Here is an 18,681-nt window from a genome sequence, read left to right on the forward strand (position 1 = left end):
GGGGGGAGATTTCTTCACTAGTACATAACAAAGATGTCCACATTCTGTGATTAAAAGACATCTTTGTCCCTTGGAGTGACCTTCGAGGCTGCAATTGAAATCATTAACAAAGGACAAAGGCACCTCATTGAAGGATTGCTCCTCTGGTCTGAAAGACGTACCACTGCATTCAGCAATCATATACCCTAGACAAAGAACCTTTAAGTGACCTTATCACATTACCAAAAACATTTTCAACTTCACAGTTTAAGATAGTACACTCAATAACTCAAGCTCTTTTATACTACAAAGCATAGCTTTACGACTGAACAAGCACATTTTTCTGAGCATAGTTTCTCAGAAATCAATACAGTTCCTTACGGGAAGCAATCTGGGATAAAAAAATTCCAAAACTATTTAGATTCACAAGAGCTTCCTTTTAATATATGCTACATAATCTCCATTTCAATGATTTGATTTAAGCAATGAACACTGCAGAAACAGCTTAGTCCATGGCTTCTGATGATCAGGAAATAATGGCAGAAGCTTGTATGAAGTTATGTAAATTTGCCACTGAAAATATAAGGACAAAAAATAATGTTGACTACCAGCCACCATATAATGGTAATGATATACAACTAAAGGCACTGGGATTAATATGGAATAATGATCCCTTGAAAACTGATCTGTCCAACATTTTAAGGAAGATAGTATCAGAACACAAAAAACATTGTGTGTTGGCAACACAAGGCATGTTTCTCAACACCTTACGTTTAAGTGTTTATAATCAGAATGAAATGTCTGTTACAGCCCCTTTGGGAAAACGTTATTGGTTGGGATAACATTTTACCTGATGATTTGCAATTGCAATGGATAGAGGATGAATGGAAATTAATAGCTAAAAGTATTCAGCATTAAAGACTTTAACCAGAAGTGTTTATATCCGATGAAATCCAAGTTAATTTAACAGCATATGGTTCAGAAGCTCCTCTTAAGATTAGATTCAGAATAGGATGGAATACAAGCTTCACTTTATCCAAGTCTCAGTTAGCTCCAATTAAATGTAGAGCTTAATTTGAAGTCATATGTCTTCAAAATTTGGGATCTATGATAGATGTCGGACTAACATCCATATTTATATTTCTTAGACCCAGTGACATATCTATATTTTCTCTTTAAAGGATTGATCCACCAATATGTACTGGATTAAAAGCCATGTTCAAGGGTTCAAGATAAGAAAAGATTTGTAGCCAACTGTGTTGCAGAAATCCAGCAAAAATCAAAGCAGCAATACTTTGATTTTTGTCCATGAAAAACAATTCAACAGATAAGATTACTCAAGGTGACACAGCATATTCTTTCCTAACACAGAGTCTGGTAGAATTCCTGAATCCTGTTGCATTCAGGAATCCACACACTGCAAGTTTCAGACATCAAATACTAGATGAGAATTAAAAGGGCATTGAAAAGGAAAGACGATTATATATTGCACAGGATGTCAATGAAGTTAGATTACACAGCAAACCGCTACTGAACTTGAATAAGTTTACCAGCCTATACAAGATAATTTGACTAAGAATGTGAATACAGATATTTCTTCACAATGCAAAACTCTGAAAAGATAACATTTCTGACATAGCAAGAAATTACCATACTGAAAGCTTTTTGATAACATACATTCAAAAAAATGGTTTCTAAAATAAATAAAAGTTACCAGCATTAAAGCAAAATAAAAAAAAAAAAAAACTACCATATTGTGTATCCTTAGGAATTGTACATTCTACTGAAGTAGAAAAGGAACTAGAAACTGAGCCAGATACATTCATATTCTGCTCATCTGGTCTAGATGCTTGAATTGATTGACACTGTCCTACACCTTCCCTTCTTTCAAGTTTCAGATTAGCATTTCTGTAGAACAAAAAATATATTTTAAAACTAATGTAAATGCACTGATATTATTTCATTTAGCAATTTGATATGTTTTAAGGATTATAAACATGAAGTATTATCTGAAACAGAACATAAAAATACAAAAATATTTTGATACATGTTTTATATATTAAAAATCCCAATGCTTATCATAATATACTGCAGATATTTAAAGCTTTCACATTAAACAAAGTCTAACTGTAGTTTACAGAAAAAGTTAATAGTTATAATTACTGCAATTACCTTAATGAATCTTTATGCAATTTTCTACAATTTTATAAATACTAGATCTTCCTGCAAAAAACAAGTGAGTAAATTTTGAATATACTTCTTACTATTTTTCAATTTTTATTAAAAAAGATATGCAAATTTTGATATTAAAATAATTTTAATACTGCCCTTTTGTCTGAAGATGTGGATTAACTAAAATGTGAATTTCTCTCATATAAAGAAAGAGTAAAAGCATTTTATGTCAAAGAGGGTTTGTTATATTTTTTTGGAAAATGAAAAATGGTCATTTTACAAAACTATGAAGTCACTACTCAGCATCTGTAAAGACCTCCAAACAATGCCAATTCCAAATGATCACTCTCTAACCTAACAGCGTGCCATAATACAAGTATACCTACTGACACATTTAAACAGAAACCATGATCTCATTTAATATGTCCGGTAACATTACCAGAATTTAACTTATAAATTTACAACTTAGTATGTAACACAGTATTTATTTATATATGCACTAATTATTTGCATTACTATCTATCTACTTGCATCGTACAGAAATGACTGACACAACGAAACTATTACACGATGCAACAAGGAAAACAAATGAAATAGACACAAGGGGGTATGTACCTAGAATGCATAGATGGCACTAGCAGCATGAGAACTGCATAGGTCAGTGCCCGTCCCTTTTGCCGTCGTCGTTGAGAGCATGGAGAGCAATGATGGAAGGTAACTTTCGCAGTCAGTGTTGGACAGCGTGGTTCCTATGGAAGGAAGGGATACAGGGTAGTGAGATCCATCGTTGCACGGTGTTCGTGTGTGGGAACAAAGCAGCCTCAAGGTGTACCATATAACGTTGGTTTGCCAAATTCAGAAGCAGAGTGAAGACCACAGACAAAGGTGTCAGCACAGGAGGACCAGCAACATTGCATACAGCAGCAAATGCAGCAGCCATGTCGGATTTGATCATGGTAAACAGGCTCATAATGTTCAGTGAGATGCAGGAAGAGACAGGGCTTGCATGAGGAACATTGCAGGCGATTGTGCATGGTGATTTGGAGATGACAAAGGTGTGTGTAAAGCGGGTGCCTCATGCACTCACACCACAACAAAAGGCAAAGCGCGTCGACATCTGCGAAGAAATTCGTGCACTACACTATGCCGATCCAATTGACTTCTTCGCCTACCTAGTAACAGGAGGCGAGTTGTGGTTTTTCAATGACACTCCCCCGCAAAAAAACAGCACAGCTCCATGGAGTGAAAGCACGCATCAAGCCCACATCCCAAGAAGCCTAGGCTGGCAATGAACATGCGGAAACAAATGGAAACATTCTTCTGGGCTGTCCAGGGCATCCTTCTCGTGGACTGGCTGGAAGCTCGGTGCGTCATCAACAGCAACTGGTACTGTGAGGTTGCTAGAATGCTGCAAAGGCACATTGAACAACACTGTAAATGCAAATGGTCGTGGCACATGCTGTTGCAGCACAACACACGTCCTCACACCAGGCAGAACACCCGCAACCCTCTCGAGGAATTGGGCTTTACTGTGTTGCCACGCCTTGCGTACTCACCCAATCAGGCCCCCCTCGGACTATGGCTTGTTTGACAACATGAAAGACGCATTCAGCGGCCAACATGTTGAATCTTCTGCCAAATTACGTGCAACTGTCCATAGGTAGTTCACCAACACACCATGGACTTTATCAAAGCCCTCTGAGACCTTCCAGCTGGATGGCAGAAGTGTATTGACTTAAGCGGGGATTATTTCCAAATGATGAACTATCCGTTTTTTTGTTAATAAAATGTATTCTGCTCCGTGGCAGCATTTCTGTATGACCTTAAATTATCTATCTATTAAAATAAATTATCTATCTATCTATGTTAGATATAGAGAGACAGATAATTTATTATTAAAAAAGATTTTTATACAGTCAAAAGTCATTAATTTGGACCTCAAAGCATGCTATGACGCATGTGCGTAAGACTTTAACGACTGCGAATATGCGTGTGCGCATGTGCATAATACGTTTACGCATGCACGTTTAATGCATAATGGACGGTATAAGCTAAGCTAAAATTATCTAATTCAGTTAATGTTGCAGATTGCGTTGTTCCTTAATCTTCAAACTGGATCTGGCTTATTATTTTTTGCAGACTGTTAGAGCAATTTTATAAAAGTAAGCTTGAACTTTCGATTATGTCAAATAGAATTTCTGATATATATTTACTAATATGTAAAGGATCTACAAAGCGAAAGTATGTTTCGAAGTCCATTAAACAAAAAGTGGAATTGCTGCAAAAAATGGATAAAGGCATATCTTTTGTTTCTCTAACCATTTCGAAATCTGTTTATCAATTTCACACTGCTCTGTGGGGGGGGGGCGACTTTTGACTGTCAAAAATCTTTAATCCGGACTCGTCAGGACTTCGACAATTCCGGATTATCAGTTTTTCTGGATTATAGATCTTCAGTTTAAATCTGGTAAGATGGCATGCAGAAATTATAAAATTAAAAATATGAAACCGTAATTTATGAAATAAAGAGCAATTATGATCTAAAGGGTATCAAAATTTACAAAAAAAAAGCTTAATATTTATTTGTTTACTTTATTAAACATTTCTTTCAACGCGTGCATGCGTAAAGCATACATTACGCATAGTCGAAATTAGAAAACTGCAACCACAAAACTATTTGATCTCCGGAAGCTCCAGAACCGGAAATTCTTTTTGACATAATCGAAAGTTCAAGCTTACTTTTATAAAATTGCTCTAACAGTCTGGAAAAAATAATCAGCCGGATCCAATTGCCTATTGTAGTAAAAATATATGTAAAATAATGTAATAATATGTATAGACATAAAACAATGAACTCATAATATATAATAATTGACTCATATGATCATGTAGTAGTTATTAGCAGTTCCACTTTGCATCCTTGTTCTTTTTAAATGTTAATATTTGGTTATTGGTAACATTTAGCATACATTTTCTGCAAACATTAGCATGAAACCCTTCTTACAAAATTCATCATGATAATCATCATTAATCATAATTAGTACAGAAGCTGTTTGCAGATTTTTTTAACGAATTTGCTTTGATTAAAAAAACTGCTTGCTTTGAAGTTGTTTTAGTTGTAACTATATTTCTTAAAGTTATTAAGTAGCAGGATCTGTGAAACGAAAGACCGTTTCAATGTCAATCAAGCAAAAAATGAAATTGCTGAAAAAAAAAAAAAAAAGAATAAAAGAATATCCATGGCAAAATCATGAGAGGACTATGGCAATGTAAAAGCATCAGTATGCAGCACCAAAATACACTGCCAAAAAATATTCCATGCGACTGGATGAATGAAGTTAGTGGCTTGAGTGAAAATTTTCATGAAGTGGACTTTAAATCTGAATGCACATATTCAACAGTTCATTAAAAAAATTCAGAAATCCTTAGGGTATAAAGCAGAACAAAATTTGAATTGAAGTTTTAGCTGATAGTAAACAAGTTGAATAAGTTGTGCACGAATTCATTAACAAAATTTATTCCCAAAACAAATTTATAATGTTGACAAAACAGGTCTTTTCTGGCAATATATGTTCTGTAGTCCTTGATGACTTCTGCTGATAAAACTGCGACATAAAAGATCCAAACTGAGGCTATGGATATAGGCATGTGCAAATGCAGTAGGAACACAAAACTATAAATTTCTGCCAATTAAAAAAAAAGGCATGATCTTGGGTGTTTACAGGGGTAAAGATTTTCTGCATTATCTATCACTAAAATTATACTAGCATGGATGACATAAATATTAGAATTATTGGTTTGAGATCACTTCAAACTCAAAGCTAAACACTATTTAATAACAGTAGGTTTACCTAAAATAAAGCAAAAATCATCCTGACTATAGATAACAGTTCAGTTCCTGCACCACTTACTAAAAGATAACGTCTCCATCTTATTATTTCCTCCAAACTGTACAGTTATCATCTTGCTAAAGGCTAATGGACAGCAGATATAAATAGAATTTAACATACACTGAAAGGCAGACATAAAATACCCTTTCTAAAATTAATGCTAAGCTTTCTGAACATTCACTGGAGCAGCCAAGAATTTTTTTAAATACTGTCAAAACATAAAATAACCTGCTCTATGACAACAGTTTGCAAACTAACCTCCATTTTGCTGTTAAAATAATATATAATGATAATAATAAAGAAATCTCGCAGAAGAAAATCATATGAAAATTTTAAAAAAAATGTTTTTACTGATTAAGCTCTTGCGAAAGGTGACAAATAGTATCATTCTGTTCATTTATGCTGATTATCAGAAATATCAAATTTGCATTTAACGGCATTTTCCTGTACACATCTGTTATTAGTTCAAACAAGTACTCGCACATTGCTCTTCTTTAAATTACAAAAGACGGACATTATCACAACTGGAAAGAAGACCCATCTAAATTTCACCTAAGCAATGAATAATCAAACTGGAAGAGGAATGCATTAATGCAAAATATAAAATTAGGCAAAAATAAATAAATAAATAAAAATACAAACATAAAATCTGAAAGCTTTCAAGATTTTACATTATGCCCAAAGTTTTTTTGTTTTTTTTTTAACGTTTTGAATGTTACCTTTCTTTATTAGATATCATGTTCTTCACATTTAAACCATAAAATTCAGTTCAACAGCAATATCGCAAAATAATTTTGAAATGAGCATATCTTTAGAATTTCCGATAAACAGTCTCGTGTGCTGGAGATAATTTTTTTTTTCCCCTGTACAGTGTTGCCATTGCTCACTTTGAAATTGTTAAGTTTGTTAATAAAAAATTCGTTAAAGTTTTACGAAATATGAAATAGATAATAAAACAAATTCCAAATTTGGGCTTTCAGATGCCCATATTTGGGTGGAAACGTACATTATTCAAAATTTGATGGCTCTACGTACCGTCGTTTTATCACAATGCGAGAAACATTCATACATTTATGCAGATTCTTCATTACTTAATTTCTTTAAATATAATACAGGGCTGTAAATAATGAAAATTGAAAATGTAATAATGAAAATTATTAATAGCAATAAAGACAAGATCGGAATTGAGAGTTAAGATCTTCTGACCTATTCAATAATTTTGTGCTCATTCGAAGGCTGATCAAGATTTTACAAGAAGTTCTTTTTATGTTTTGTATGAATAGTTCTGTGTTGTTTTGTCTTGGTTTCATGTTATTACTAACTTTGTGGATTTTATTATTTTCCTCAGTTTCATTTTTGTGTGAATGATGGATTTTTGTTTTAACTTAGGCTTGCAACCATTTGCTCTTGTAATTTTGTGTTTGTTATGTTTCCTTTTTTAACCTTTTTTGTTACTCGGGTCTCGGGCTTTGGTTTCTTGGTTGTTTAAATATTAAGTCTTTTCAGGTAAATTTTGAATTGTGCTTTTCCTTGTGTAAATTTTGAGCACGGCCGGCTCAGTGGCTTCTCGTTTTTGTGTTGGACGGGCCTGTCCCATTTTGGCCATGTGGCCGATTTAAATTGGCTGGGGGGGCCGGGGCTGCGTCCATACAAAATACAAAAATACAGGGCTGTAATATTTGGTGAAAGCAGTTTGAAAAGTGCCCAACATTTAAAGTTTTCAGTGCAAAATGCTGAAACGAAATTAATAGCCCTTCTGGGCTAAACACCTGCATAGAAGCAAGAAATTTTTTTATTTACATCTGAAACATACAGCTGTCACATATTTTTTAATAGTCACCATGTACATTCAAGCGTTTGACCAACATACACAGTGTTTTACCAACTTACCCCAATCCCTTCTGCATAAAACTCAGCCACCTACAGCTTCAACCAACGTTTCACAGCAGTTTGAAGTTTCTCATCATCAGTGAAGTTCTGTGTCCCAAGGCACTTCTTCATTGCAGGGAACACATCATTAATCAGAAAAATCAATATCTGGGCTAAAAGGGGGCTGTTGAAACACGTCCCATTCAAACTTACACCAAAGTATTTGTGTTCACTGCATACTGTGAGCATAAGTGTCGTCATGTACGAACACAACCCCAGATGTCAGCAGATTTTTGTTCTGGATGGGCCTTTTCAGTTTTCTCAGTGCTACAGTACACTTCAGAATTGATTGCCATACCATCTTCCATGGATTCGACACATAAAATTCCAATAGCATCCCAAACCACAGTTATCATAACCTTCTTCACTGACAAAGCTTGATGGGCTTCCCTCAGTCAAGCTGGAGAACCAGTATGACCCCATGCCATTGACTGTTGTTTTATCTCAGCATTCACATGCCCTACCCAAGTATCATCGCCAGTCACTATTCTGTTTAAAAACTCTCTCCGTGAGAATTTTCGGCACCGATCTAGCACAGAACTTCTAGTAGTCTAATTTTCAGATGACTACAACATACAAAAACAGTCCAATAAATGTTTGGAAATTGTTGTGAAAGTTCCAAGAATCTGAATCGATGGATCGGATGGTTTTGTCACTAATTTGTTTCACGAGATCATCACCCACTATAGATGTCCTCCTACTCCTTGATTCATTATGATTGTTTGTTCTTTTCTCTTCGAAAAACCTCACACACTGATGCGTTACATCTTCACTCATAATGCTTGGGAAATATATAACACAAAATTCATGATGAATGTCTGCCGCTGACAGTTTTCTTTCCCCAAAGAAATCATACTACTCATCTTACCTCACATTTGACATGATTTACAATAGCTGTGCACATTTTGTGATGGTATAACCAGAACACAGGCAGCAGTATGACACTCTCACTAGGATTACAGGAATCTTAATCACAGATTGTTGATGACCAATGGTTGCACTCTGCCCACTACTGGTATCACCAAGACACAATGGATGTTAGTTTCCAAATTGCTCTTTTAAGATCATAGGAAGACATGTCTGTGGATATTTTTAAAAGCGTATGGCATAATTTATGGCCAGCTATCATATTTCAAATGATATTTTATGATAACCATGAATTTGATGGTTTGGGGATATCGCATGTAAATGTCAAAATTTTCCATATGAAATGGATAGAAGTGCTAAATGAAGAAGTCTATTATGATGGCAATACCCCAACTATCAATCACCTGACAAGTGGTAAATCTGCTGCAAGGTTTTGAATTCAGAAAAAAAAAAAAAAAAAAAAGGCCACTAATAGTGAAGAAAGTGACCAAAAAAGTGCTGATAATGAATAGATTTCAAATAATAATTTAGTGGGAATTATCAACATGGCAGTAACAAGATTAGAACAATGTAACTTTGCAACTGAACAAGAAACAGAAAATTATAAGTTTTTTCTGTAAAATTAAAAGGAAAATATTAGTCCTCTCCCACCCCTCCAAAGAAAAATAAAAATAAACAAATTTCTTAAACAATTTATGCTGAAAAAAATGTTTCATAAAATAAAATAGATGTTAACACAACGCTGTTTTTTAGAAATTTTACTACCATTAAGGTCACAGATGCTTCATTACTTCCTAAACAACCATTTTAAATATTTAAGTTTAGAATTCTTATATGTCACATCATTAGATTTAAATTGGTCAAAAATCCAAAATCTAGATTTGTTGAAGTCTTGAAGATTCCAGATCTTGGGTTTTGTAATCTTTTCCTCAATACATAAAGTCTATTATTCTGCTGCAATTTTTATCCTTTTGGATAATACTGATGTAAGTACCGATGGAGAGATGGTACTAAAAAGTTACTTCGTGAAAAAATTTAGGAAAAGACATCCATAGTTGTGGGGTGATGGATGGCTGTTGCACCAGGACAATGCACCTGCTCACATAGCCCTAACTGTCAAACAATTTTTGACCAACAAAAACATTACTGTGATGGGGCTATTCACCAGATTTGACTCCACGTGACTTTTTTAATGTCCTAAAGTTAAATCTTACTTAAAGGCAACCCATTTTTACCTCAAGAGAGAGAACCTCTGAAGAGGTTCACAAAACAGAAATCAGGCAAAACGGAAAATCTCCTGAAGGGCTTCCAAAAACCTCGTTCCAGAACTGTTACCAGCAATGACAGCACCGAATGCAGAAATGTGAACGCTGAAGGGAATGTGAACTTTGAATGTGATAATGTCACAGAGAACTGATTCTGTAAGTACAATGATTTATTGGACCAGTCTTTTTTTTTTTTTTTTTTTTTTTTTTTGGTGTGTGTGTGTGCATCACACCATGTATGATTTAAAAAAAAAAATTATTACCTTTTCTAAAGAGTGTTTTCTCAATCATCAGTGCTCACCATATGAAATGGAGTTACAAAGATGGCATAGTGACTGAAGATTTACTTAATTCTAGAAAACTAAAGCTTACTTTTTGTCCTTACTGTCCTTCTGAACTAGTTATTGTGCCAAGTTTGTCATTGATTTTTTAAACAACTTTATGATATGCTATCAAATTCGAATTTTGCACACATAACTGTTTGTAGATGACAATGCAATGTAGTGAAGTGAGTTTTTCAAAATTCAATTTAGACTTTCTAAAATTTAATGGTGAAACGAATTTTTGCACATATCTTCATTAAATAAATTAAAAGTCTCTAAAATTTACTGTTTGCACCTATAGATAGAATAAAACAACTTTTAATGAAATTTGTACGAAATTATTCATTAAGTTTTTTGATGAATTTTTAAAAATTGTTCAATTTTTCTCTGCTTATTGGACATTTTTTAAAATCTCAACATCTAAAAATGTATGTTACAAAGTTGCAACATTCACACATAATAAAAGTTCTCAGTATTTCATTTAAAAAATTGAATTTAATTTAATTTGGTTTAATTAAAATTCTAACATTCAAAAATGTATCTCTTATACAGATTGGAAATTTTCAAAGGTTATAAAAATATTTCACCCTCTTTCTAAAATAGGAATAATAAAACGATATTTAATGGGGGAATCCCTACATTATATATATATATGGATTGCAAATTAATATGAAACAGAAGACAAAGTTTGCTTCTTCAGTCCCAAGGTTATGATTTCATTCAAGTGGATAAATAAATTTTCTTGTTTGTTGTAAACATTTTATTTTTTCCTAGCTATTTTTAAAACCTACTTATATATTTCACGTTATGTGTTTATTATAATAATATCCTAAACAAAACATCATTTGGATATTAGATAAAGTTCTTAAAGTAGTCAGTCAATATATATCAGTTTGACACACCATGTCTGCTTTCATTATGAAAAGTACCACACCTGATGGAAGGTTAAACTATGATTGTCTTACTGATCATCTCTTTCATATCAGGTTCAAGAATTAAATATGTGCTTAAATATTCTATGACAATGTATAAATGGTTTTAATTCTGCTATCCAAAAGTACTGGTAGGCAAGAAGGCCAGTCACTTAAAGAGTCAAAAGCCAGCCATTCATACATAAATAAATAAGTGTTAAAAATATGAAAATTTAATAATATAAAACATCAAAAATTTGTTATGTCATTCTATATAACATTTGGTGGCATAAGTGTTGAATTTAGCCAGTGAATCTTCGAATTATGTTTTGTGAGCTTGCCTTAAACTTTGGGTTTAATTGATTTTGTTTGATTGAATATTTTTAATTATCGGTTGAGCATTGATTATGATTATTTTTTGTTAGTAGGATAGATGCAAATTGAAAGTAATGGAATCTTTTCTTATGGACTTTAAATTCTAATACTAATTTTAGAAGGAATCATACTGCAAGTTATTGATTTCTGTTTTGTTACAGAGTACAAGCAGATGCTGCTAAATTTTCTGTGCGTTTAATTTAAGCACTGTTATGACAATGAAATTCTTAAGGATTAAGGTTGTATGTTATATGTATTTTAAAACTTGTATTTAATGTTTTTATATTTTTAATTGGAAGTACTGGTTTCTAAAACTGTTTACATATATTTGTAAAAGCAAATAATACTCATTGCAAGTTTAAGCAAAGAATATGAGAGAAAATTCTAGAAGGAGGGAGAATGAGAAAGAATGATTTTAAAGGCTTTCCTTTTGGGGGAACAGGAGAATGTGTGATCCCTATCTAATGACTACTGAACCTTCAAGAACAGGGAGTTGATTGCCTATTAAAGAAAACAAACTGGTCTCTTGTCATGCGAGAGTGACCATGAATGGAGTGCATTGCCTTATTTGGACATAACAGCAAAACTGGATTATGAATAAATTCTCCTAGCCCGGTGGCCAAGGGGAGACCGAGAGAGGTGTGGACAAATAGTAGCAGTCATGTGAGAACGTGGTGAAGGAAACAAAATGGTTGCGGGTAACGAACCAAAATACCCCTTTTCCACAAAAGGACAAGAATGAATACAGTAAAGGCAGCGGACTGAGAGACCAAAGATAGGTGGTTGAACCCTTTCGAAATGCCAGCTCAGCTGAGCAGAGAAAATGATGTTCCATAATCAAGGACCCCATTCCGGATATGAATTCTTGGGGTATTTATAGGATTCCTTGCCAGTGTGGTTTAATTTACATTGGCCAAACTAAGACAGCCTTAAAATTTCGCGTCAAGGAACATGAGGCATATGTTAGAAAAAAGGAAACACAGAAGTCTTCTGTTGCTCAACATTGTTGGTCCGAAAATCACACTTTCAATTTTTCAGCTGCCAAAATTATTCAAAAGACATCTTCCATTGGAGAACTGGATTTTCTAGAGGCATTTCACATTCAAAGAAATCTTTATATTCTTGTTAACGATCCTAATTAGAATCTATCTTTGCCTTTGGCCTTTAAAGAAATTATGTTTTAGTTCTGGTTTCACCAACAAATGGCGCCACTTGCTTATTCTTGTCCAGGCTTTCTTATCTTATCTAATCATTATTTCCTATCTCGTTCATTTGTGGTTTTGCAGCTGAGGATGGTGGTTCGGTAAAACCATCGAAACTAGTCCTGTGAAAATTTTGAAAATTAATGCTAATTTTTGTTGTTTGACTTCTGAATCATTCCAGATATCTTTAAAATAATATTCTCCTTTTTGCATTGTTTAAATGAAAAAAAAATAATGTTAAACCAATTAAATATGGTATTTAATTTGAAGTGCCACTGACAGGTTGTTCAGATATTTTTAGATTCACTTTTATATTTATATTGATACAGTTGAACTAACCACTATATGAAATAGTTAGCAATCATTATTTAATTTACATTTAAAGAATTCTAATTTTATTTATTTATTTTGTTTAAACACAACTCGACTACCAATTTCTACATAACAGATTCACAGCAATATAAAGAGACATAGCACATGAATAAAATTAATATGATTTTCTTTTTAAAAATAATAGTTTTCATTCTACAAACTCACAGGTGATAAAATGATTCTTTAAAAACTTTACCATACTTTTATTATACATATTTTCTGTTTACTTTCAACTGAAAAAAAAATATCTTTATTTTACACATATTAATAAGTTAATCTTTTCAAGGGGTTGAGAGGTGATAAAATTTTTAAATAGTAACTGGAAATATTTTAACTACAAGAATAGATCATGAATGTAAAAGAAAAATTATCACTAACCCTGAAGTATTAAAATGATTATAATGCAAGTGATGTAATTCTGGAGACAAAATATTTGAACTCTCATATGCATGCAAATCCACAGATTCATTAAATTCTTCATTGTGTAATATAGATGAAGCTGAAATTTGTAATGCAGAAGGGGCAGCTCCATGATTAAAGGAATTTAAAGTACCTGTCTTCTTTTTCCTATTAGCGTAGCGAGATAAAGAAACACTGTCAAAATTAGATTTAGAGCATTCATGGGAATAGGAATTTACTTTGGTTTCAGATAAACTGTTTCTTGTTTTGACTTTTAAATGATCATTTTCACATGGTGAAACAACTGATTGCAATTCACTGGAATAAACTTGCGAAATAGGAAATGGGGACTCTGTATTATTATTTTTACTCATTTTCATGTTGGATATACCATGCATTTCAGGATATGCCACTGAAATGTTAACAAATGACTTTGGTAAAACTGACCAATGATCAGGCAGTTTATTTGTTTTACCTAATTTGTCAGAATCACTTTTTTCTGCAGAGACAAATTTTTCTGTTAATGAGAAAACATCTGATGTTACATTAAAAGGCACTGAAGTTCTTTCTGGAATACTATTATGATTTTCTTGATAAAAACCATTACGTGGTGGTGTTTCCTGTGCTTGTTCAGCTATAAAAGACACAGCAGTTTGAGTAGAAACATCTTTTATATCCTGGATATCACTCCCTGATACAAAAGGGTACCACCTAATATGAGGATTAACTTCTAAATTTTCGTTTGTTGCGCGATCAGCAGTAGAAGAGCCATGAAGTATGTTTGTAACCATTTTTGAGATACTAAAATTTTCTTCAAAAAAGTTTGTTGTATGTTTGTCTAGAACAAACAATGGTCCAGAATGCAGCAAATCTTCTTGATAATCCCTTGACAGTTCAGATATTTCAGTAACATATTTTGCATCTGAATCAGAATTTACATCCCTGGCTGTTTTATTTTTAGCTAGTTCAGAATTATGCTGAGCCATTTTTTCATTATTAGGGGTTTGATTATTAACTATTTCATCTTCTGTTACTACTGAATAGCTATCCTGAGCTGTAAATAACTCCCTTGGAACTAAATGAAAGGTTTGTTCTTTGCTTATAGTTTGGTCAATCTGATATGATTCTTTGTAATTGTCTGCAAAGTCTTCAGGATCAGGTGCAGTACATTTATTAACAGTATTTAGCTTTCCAATAGGGTTTCTAAGTTTGTTAGCCACTAGAAATCCTTGCCTACTGTCATACATTTGATTTCCTTTGGTTGAATTCAATACTTTTTCATAACTTATAGAAAGACTAGACTCAGGAGCAGGATCTAAACCCAAATTCGATGTCTCAGAACTCTTAAGTAGCTGAGAAGTATCATCTGAGATATTGCTTTCATTTAAGTCCTTCAATGGCAAATGCAAATCATCAGCTGATTTGATACTGATATGTGTCTTTACACTATCATATGCTTGCATTTCAGCTAGAGAATCAAGACTTTCATTTTTCACTTCATTTAGGTCAGAGAGATCACAGGAATCAACTTCTAAATCATTAGCAATATCAAATTGCTCATTCTCATTAGGCTTATTTTGTGTTATGTTAATTGAGTTGCTTCTAAGAGGCATACGAGCAATGTTATAGTTCACATTAGCCTTTTCAGCTATCAATGAGATACCTTCTGGTTCACTTCTTGCAATTTTGGATATATCCTTATGATTATTTACAGTAGTTTTTACAATATTATATCCTACATCAGCCCCATTATCCCATTCCAAACGCTTGCTAGATGCTACACTAGAAGCTGAGAGAGGAGGGGTTTCACAGTCATTTGTATCAAAATCGCTCAAACTGGTCAGAATAGGTTGCTCAGAAAAATCAATTATTTCACCTGACTCATGTAAAGTTGCTACATATTTTGTTTCACTTAAATTAGGTAATTTCGATTTTCTTTCACCTAAAATTCCCTGAGTATTATTTTCATTTCTCCTGACTGATAAATTAGAATACTGAGTGGAATGTAATTTGATTCTACTGGCATTGCTAGTTAATGAAAAGCCTGCATCTGATCCCTGAGAAATTTTACTCAAAGAATTTTTTGGCTCATAAGAAATAGAAGGGCAAGGAACAGATTCAGCTGAAACTATAATTTCAGCCCAACTTCTTTCAGCTTCACTATCAGATGGTAAATTAATAATGGGTGAATTATTCCTTTTATAATCATAGCCATCTTTTTCCACAAACAAGCTACATTTTCTACATGATATTTCAGAACTGGCATCTGAAAAGGGATGCTGTAAACAGCTATTTTTCTTTGTTATTTCATTACTGAGATTTACATTTTCATCAATAACATTGAAATCAATACATTCTGATTTGCTAAAGGTATTGGCAACTTGCTCCAAATCACTATTTTGTGATTTATATAAAAGTGCAGAACTGAATGAGAAATTCTCAGACTTATTCATTTTTGAAAACTCATCAGAATATTTTGCTATGTTATTTTTGTTCATCTCGCCACAAAGCAGAACATCGTCATTGTTCACAGAATTGGAAAACTGGCAAATGTTTATAACAGATACATGTGAATTACATCCTTCAGATAATCCACATTCTTTGCTTTTAAATTGAAGCTGTTCAATTTCTTCACGTTTTCTGTCTTCAGAAAATATCTGTGAGCTGTCATGACTAGTCATCAAATCTGAGCCTATAAAGTTCCTCTGATATGATGCAGTAGGTCCACTGTCAACTTTTGACACAATTTCCTGTCTTTGAACATTGACATTTGTTGAATGTTTAGATACATCCGACTGAGACACATGTTCCTTAGACAGAGCTTTATTTCCTGTTACTGGGGAAAAAACGGTCTCAGCTTCAAATTCTTCATCACTGTCTTGAAGTAAAGCTTTAACTTTGAGAGATAAAGCATCAATAAAATCATCAGATGAATCATTACTCTCTGAATCTTCATCACTACATTTAATGTATTTACTTTCAGTTGGACAAACATTTTCTTTCTCATTCAGATTTTGAATAAAATTAATCTCCCCACCCATAGGCTCATCTCGCTGTTTTGCTTTACTTTCACTTACAAAATTCATATTATTTTCTTTATGTAGACTAGTAGAAACAGTTTTATTGTTTACAGAAGAGAAATTCTGTGTTAGCTGAGGTGCCACAGGAACAAGAATTCCAACACAGCTCGACCTACACGATTCTGAGTAAGACACAGAATTCTTACATTTTGAGGGATGCAAGATATCTTTCTTTTCAACAGCAGATAAAATATGGGCACTATTATATGCTACTGTATGTGTACATGGATTATCATCAGTCTCCATTATATGAAATACTTTACAACTGACTGCTAATTCTTCATTTCCACACAAGGGTTTCTTAGAATGCTGAAAGAAAAATCATACAATGAATAAAAATCTGCTAAATAAAAATAAACTGTTATTTAAACCTAATTCTACTTAACATTTATAATTAGATTGCAACTAACAGATAAATATTATAACGACAGCTTTTAAAATAACTGCTTCCCCCCCCCCCCAATTCTTATTCTTATAAAGAATTTTCTAAGTATAAATTCTTGCTTAACAGACACTATACAAAAGATGAAATTAACATTTTACTCCAAATTTTTAAAGTTAAATAAAACAAGGAAATTCCTCTGTAAAAAGAAAACCTTAGCAACCTCCACATTTTCAGATTAGATTAGTTTCAAACCTGTAAAATTAGTTCACATAAAATCGAGTACTTTTTCAGAGTACATTAACACAGTTCATTAAACTTATGCATGTTAAAACAGAGTCAACCAGTGGCTGAGCAGTAAAGTCACTGAAAACTGGTAGTTCAAACTGTCTTTGAATAGGCTGGCTGCATAGACATTTTTTTTTTTGGTTTTCCCTGCATGTAATGTGGATATGAGCCAGTTTCTCTTAGAAAGTCCTCCATGAAGGCAGCCTTCCCCTTAGGCAGATAACCTTCTTGTACTTTAACATATTAAAATTAAAAAAAAAAGAATGTTAAAGAATAATAATTTACTTATTCTGAAATTTGTTTCTAACCAAACATATGTAGTCTTTAAATACTGCGTATGTACATAACTGATGCATGCTTCTTACTTTTGATAAAATATTCACATTATAAATCACAGTAAATAAAAGTTTTAAAAAAGGAAAAATTTGCAACTTGATAATACAGCATACAATGTTGTAAAAAGAAATGTTACAAAGTGGCATTGCATTCATAAATGTCAAATATAAATATACTGTGACTTTTAAACTACAATTACTACATATATATACATAGTCAGAAAAGTAAATTTATGTGATTAATAAATACTGAATATTACTCATATTTAATTCTGATACTTAGATATTTAAGTAAAAATAAGCAATGCACACAGTTTTATTTGAAAAATAAATTTAAAACCTTACGCCACATCAAACGACTTCTCATATGAGAACTGAAAATGTGCTAGGCTGCACGAATAATAAATTAAAGGTTATATACCTCATACAATATGAACAATTACCAGACAATGTAGATAATAAATATCTTGGCAGCAAAACAAAATGCAGCATTGCTCAAAATTATGAAAAAGTAAACCATGGATCTTTTAATACTTACAATGAGCAGTGGTGACTTTGTGAATTTGCACAAAACATCTTTTTTGGCTACAAGTCACAGGTACACTTCTGTTCACAAATAATAATAAATAGAAACTTTTCAAGGGAAAAAGAAATGTTATAAGGGGGAGAACCTACATGAATGATATATTTGTACTGCCAATGAATGCTATTACATTGAAATGAGGCTAAATATAATATAAAGCATATACATCCATGCATACTCAAATACATGTATGATACACACATCCATAAGCAGACTACTGTGACCTGAGAGTATGCCAAAACACAGCAATTCTAGCGAGCATTAAAACCAGGGATGTGTATACTCAGAAAGCACCAATGTTTCTAATGTGAACATTGTGATATAAACCA

The 18,681-nt window shown here is 32.9% G+C and overlaps 1 protein-coding gene across 1 annotated transcript in view; it reads right to left on the minus strand.

The window, feature by feature from the left end:
• Nucleotides 1-18,681, minus strand: part of LOC118192596 (uncharacterized) — a 92,553-nt gene that overhangs the window by 49,924 nt on the left and 23,948 nt on the right. Inside the window, exons 2-3 of the mRNA XM_085809799.1 lie at nt 13,664-17,073; nt 1,730-1,887 (exon numbers count right to left, since the gene is read on the minus strand). Coding sequence (XP_085665925.1) covers nt 1,730-1,887; nt 13,664-17,010 — 3,505 coding nt within the window. The 5' untranslated portion in view covers nt 17,011-17,073. The remainder of the gene's footprint in view (nt 1-1,729; nt 1,888-13,663; nt 17,074-18,681) is intronic.

The sequence above is a fragment of the Stegodyphus dumicola genome, chromosome X2 (assembly GCF_044657685.1).
Source record: "Stegodyphus dumicola isolate Sdum_Otavi_A_Nest chromosome X2, ASM4465768v1".
Classification (NCBI taxonomy): Eukaryota; Metazoa; Arthropoda; class Arachnida; order Araneae; family Eresidae; genus Stegodyphus; species Stegodyphus dumicola.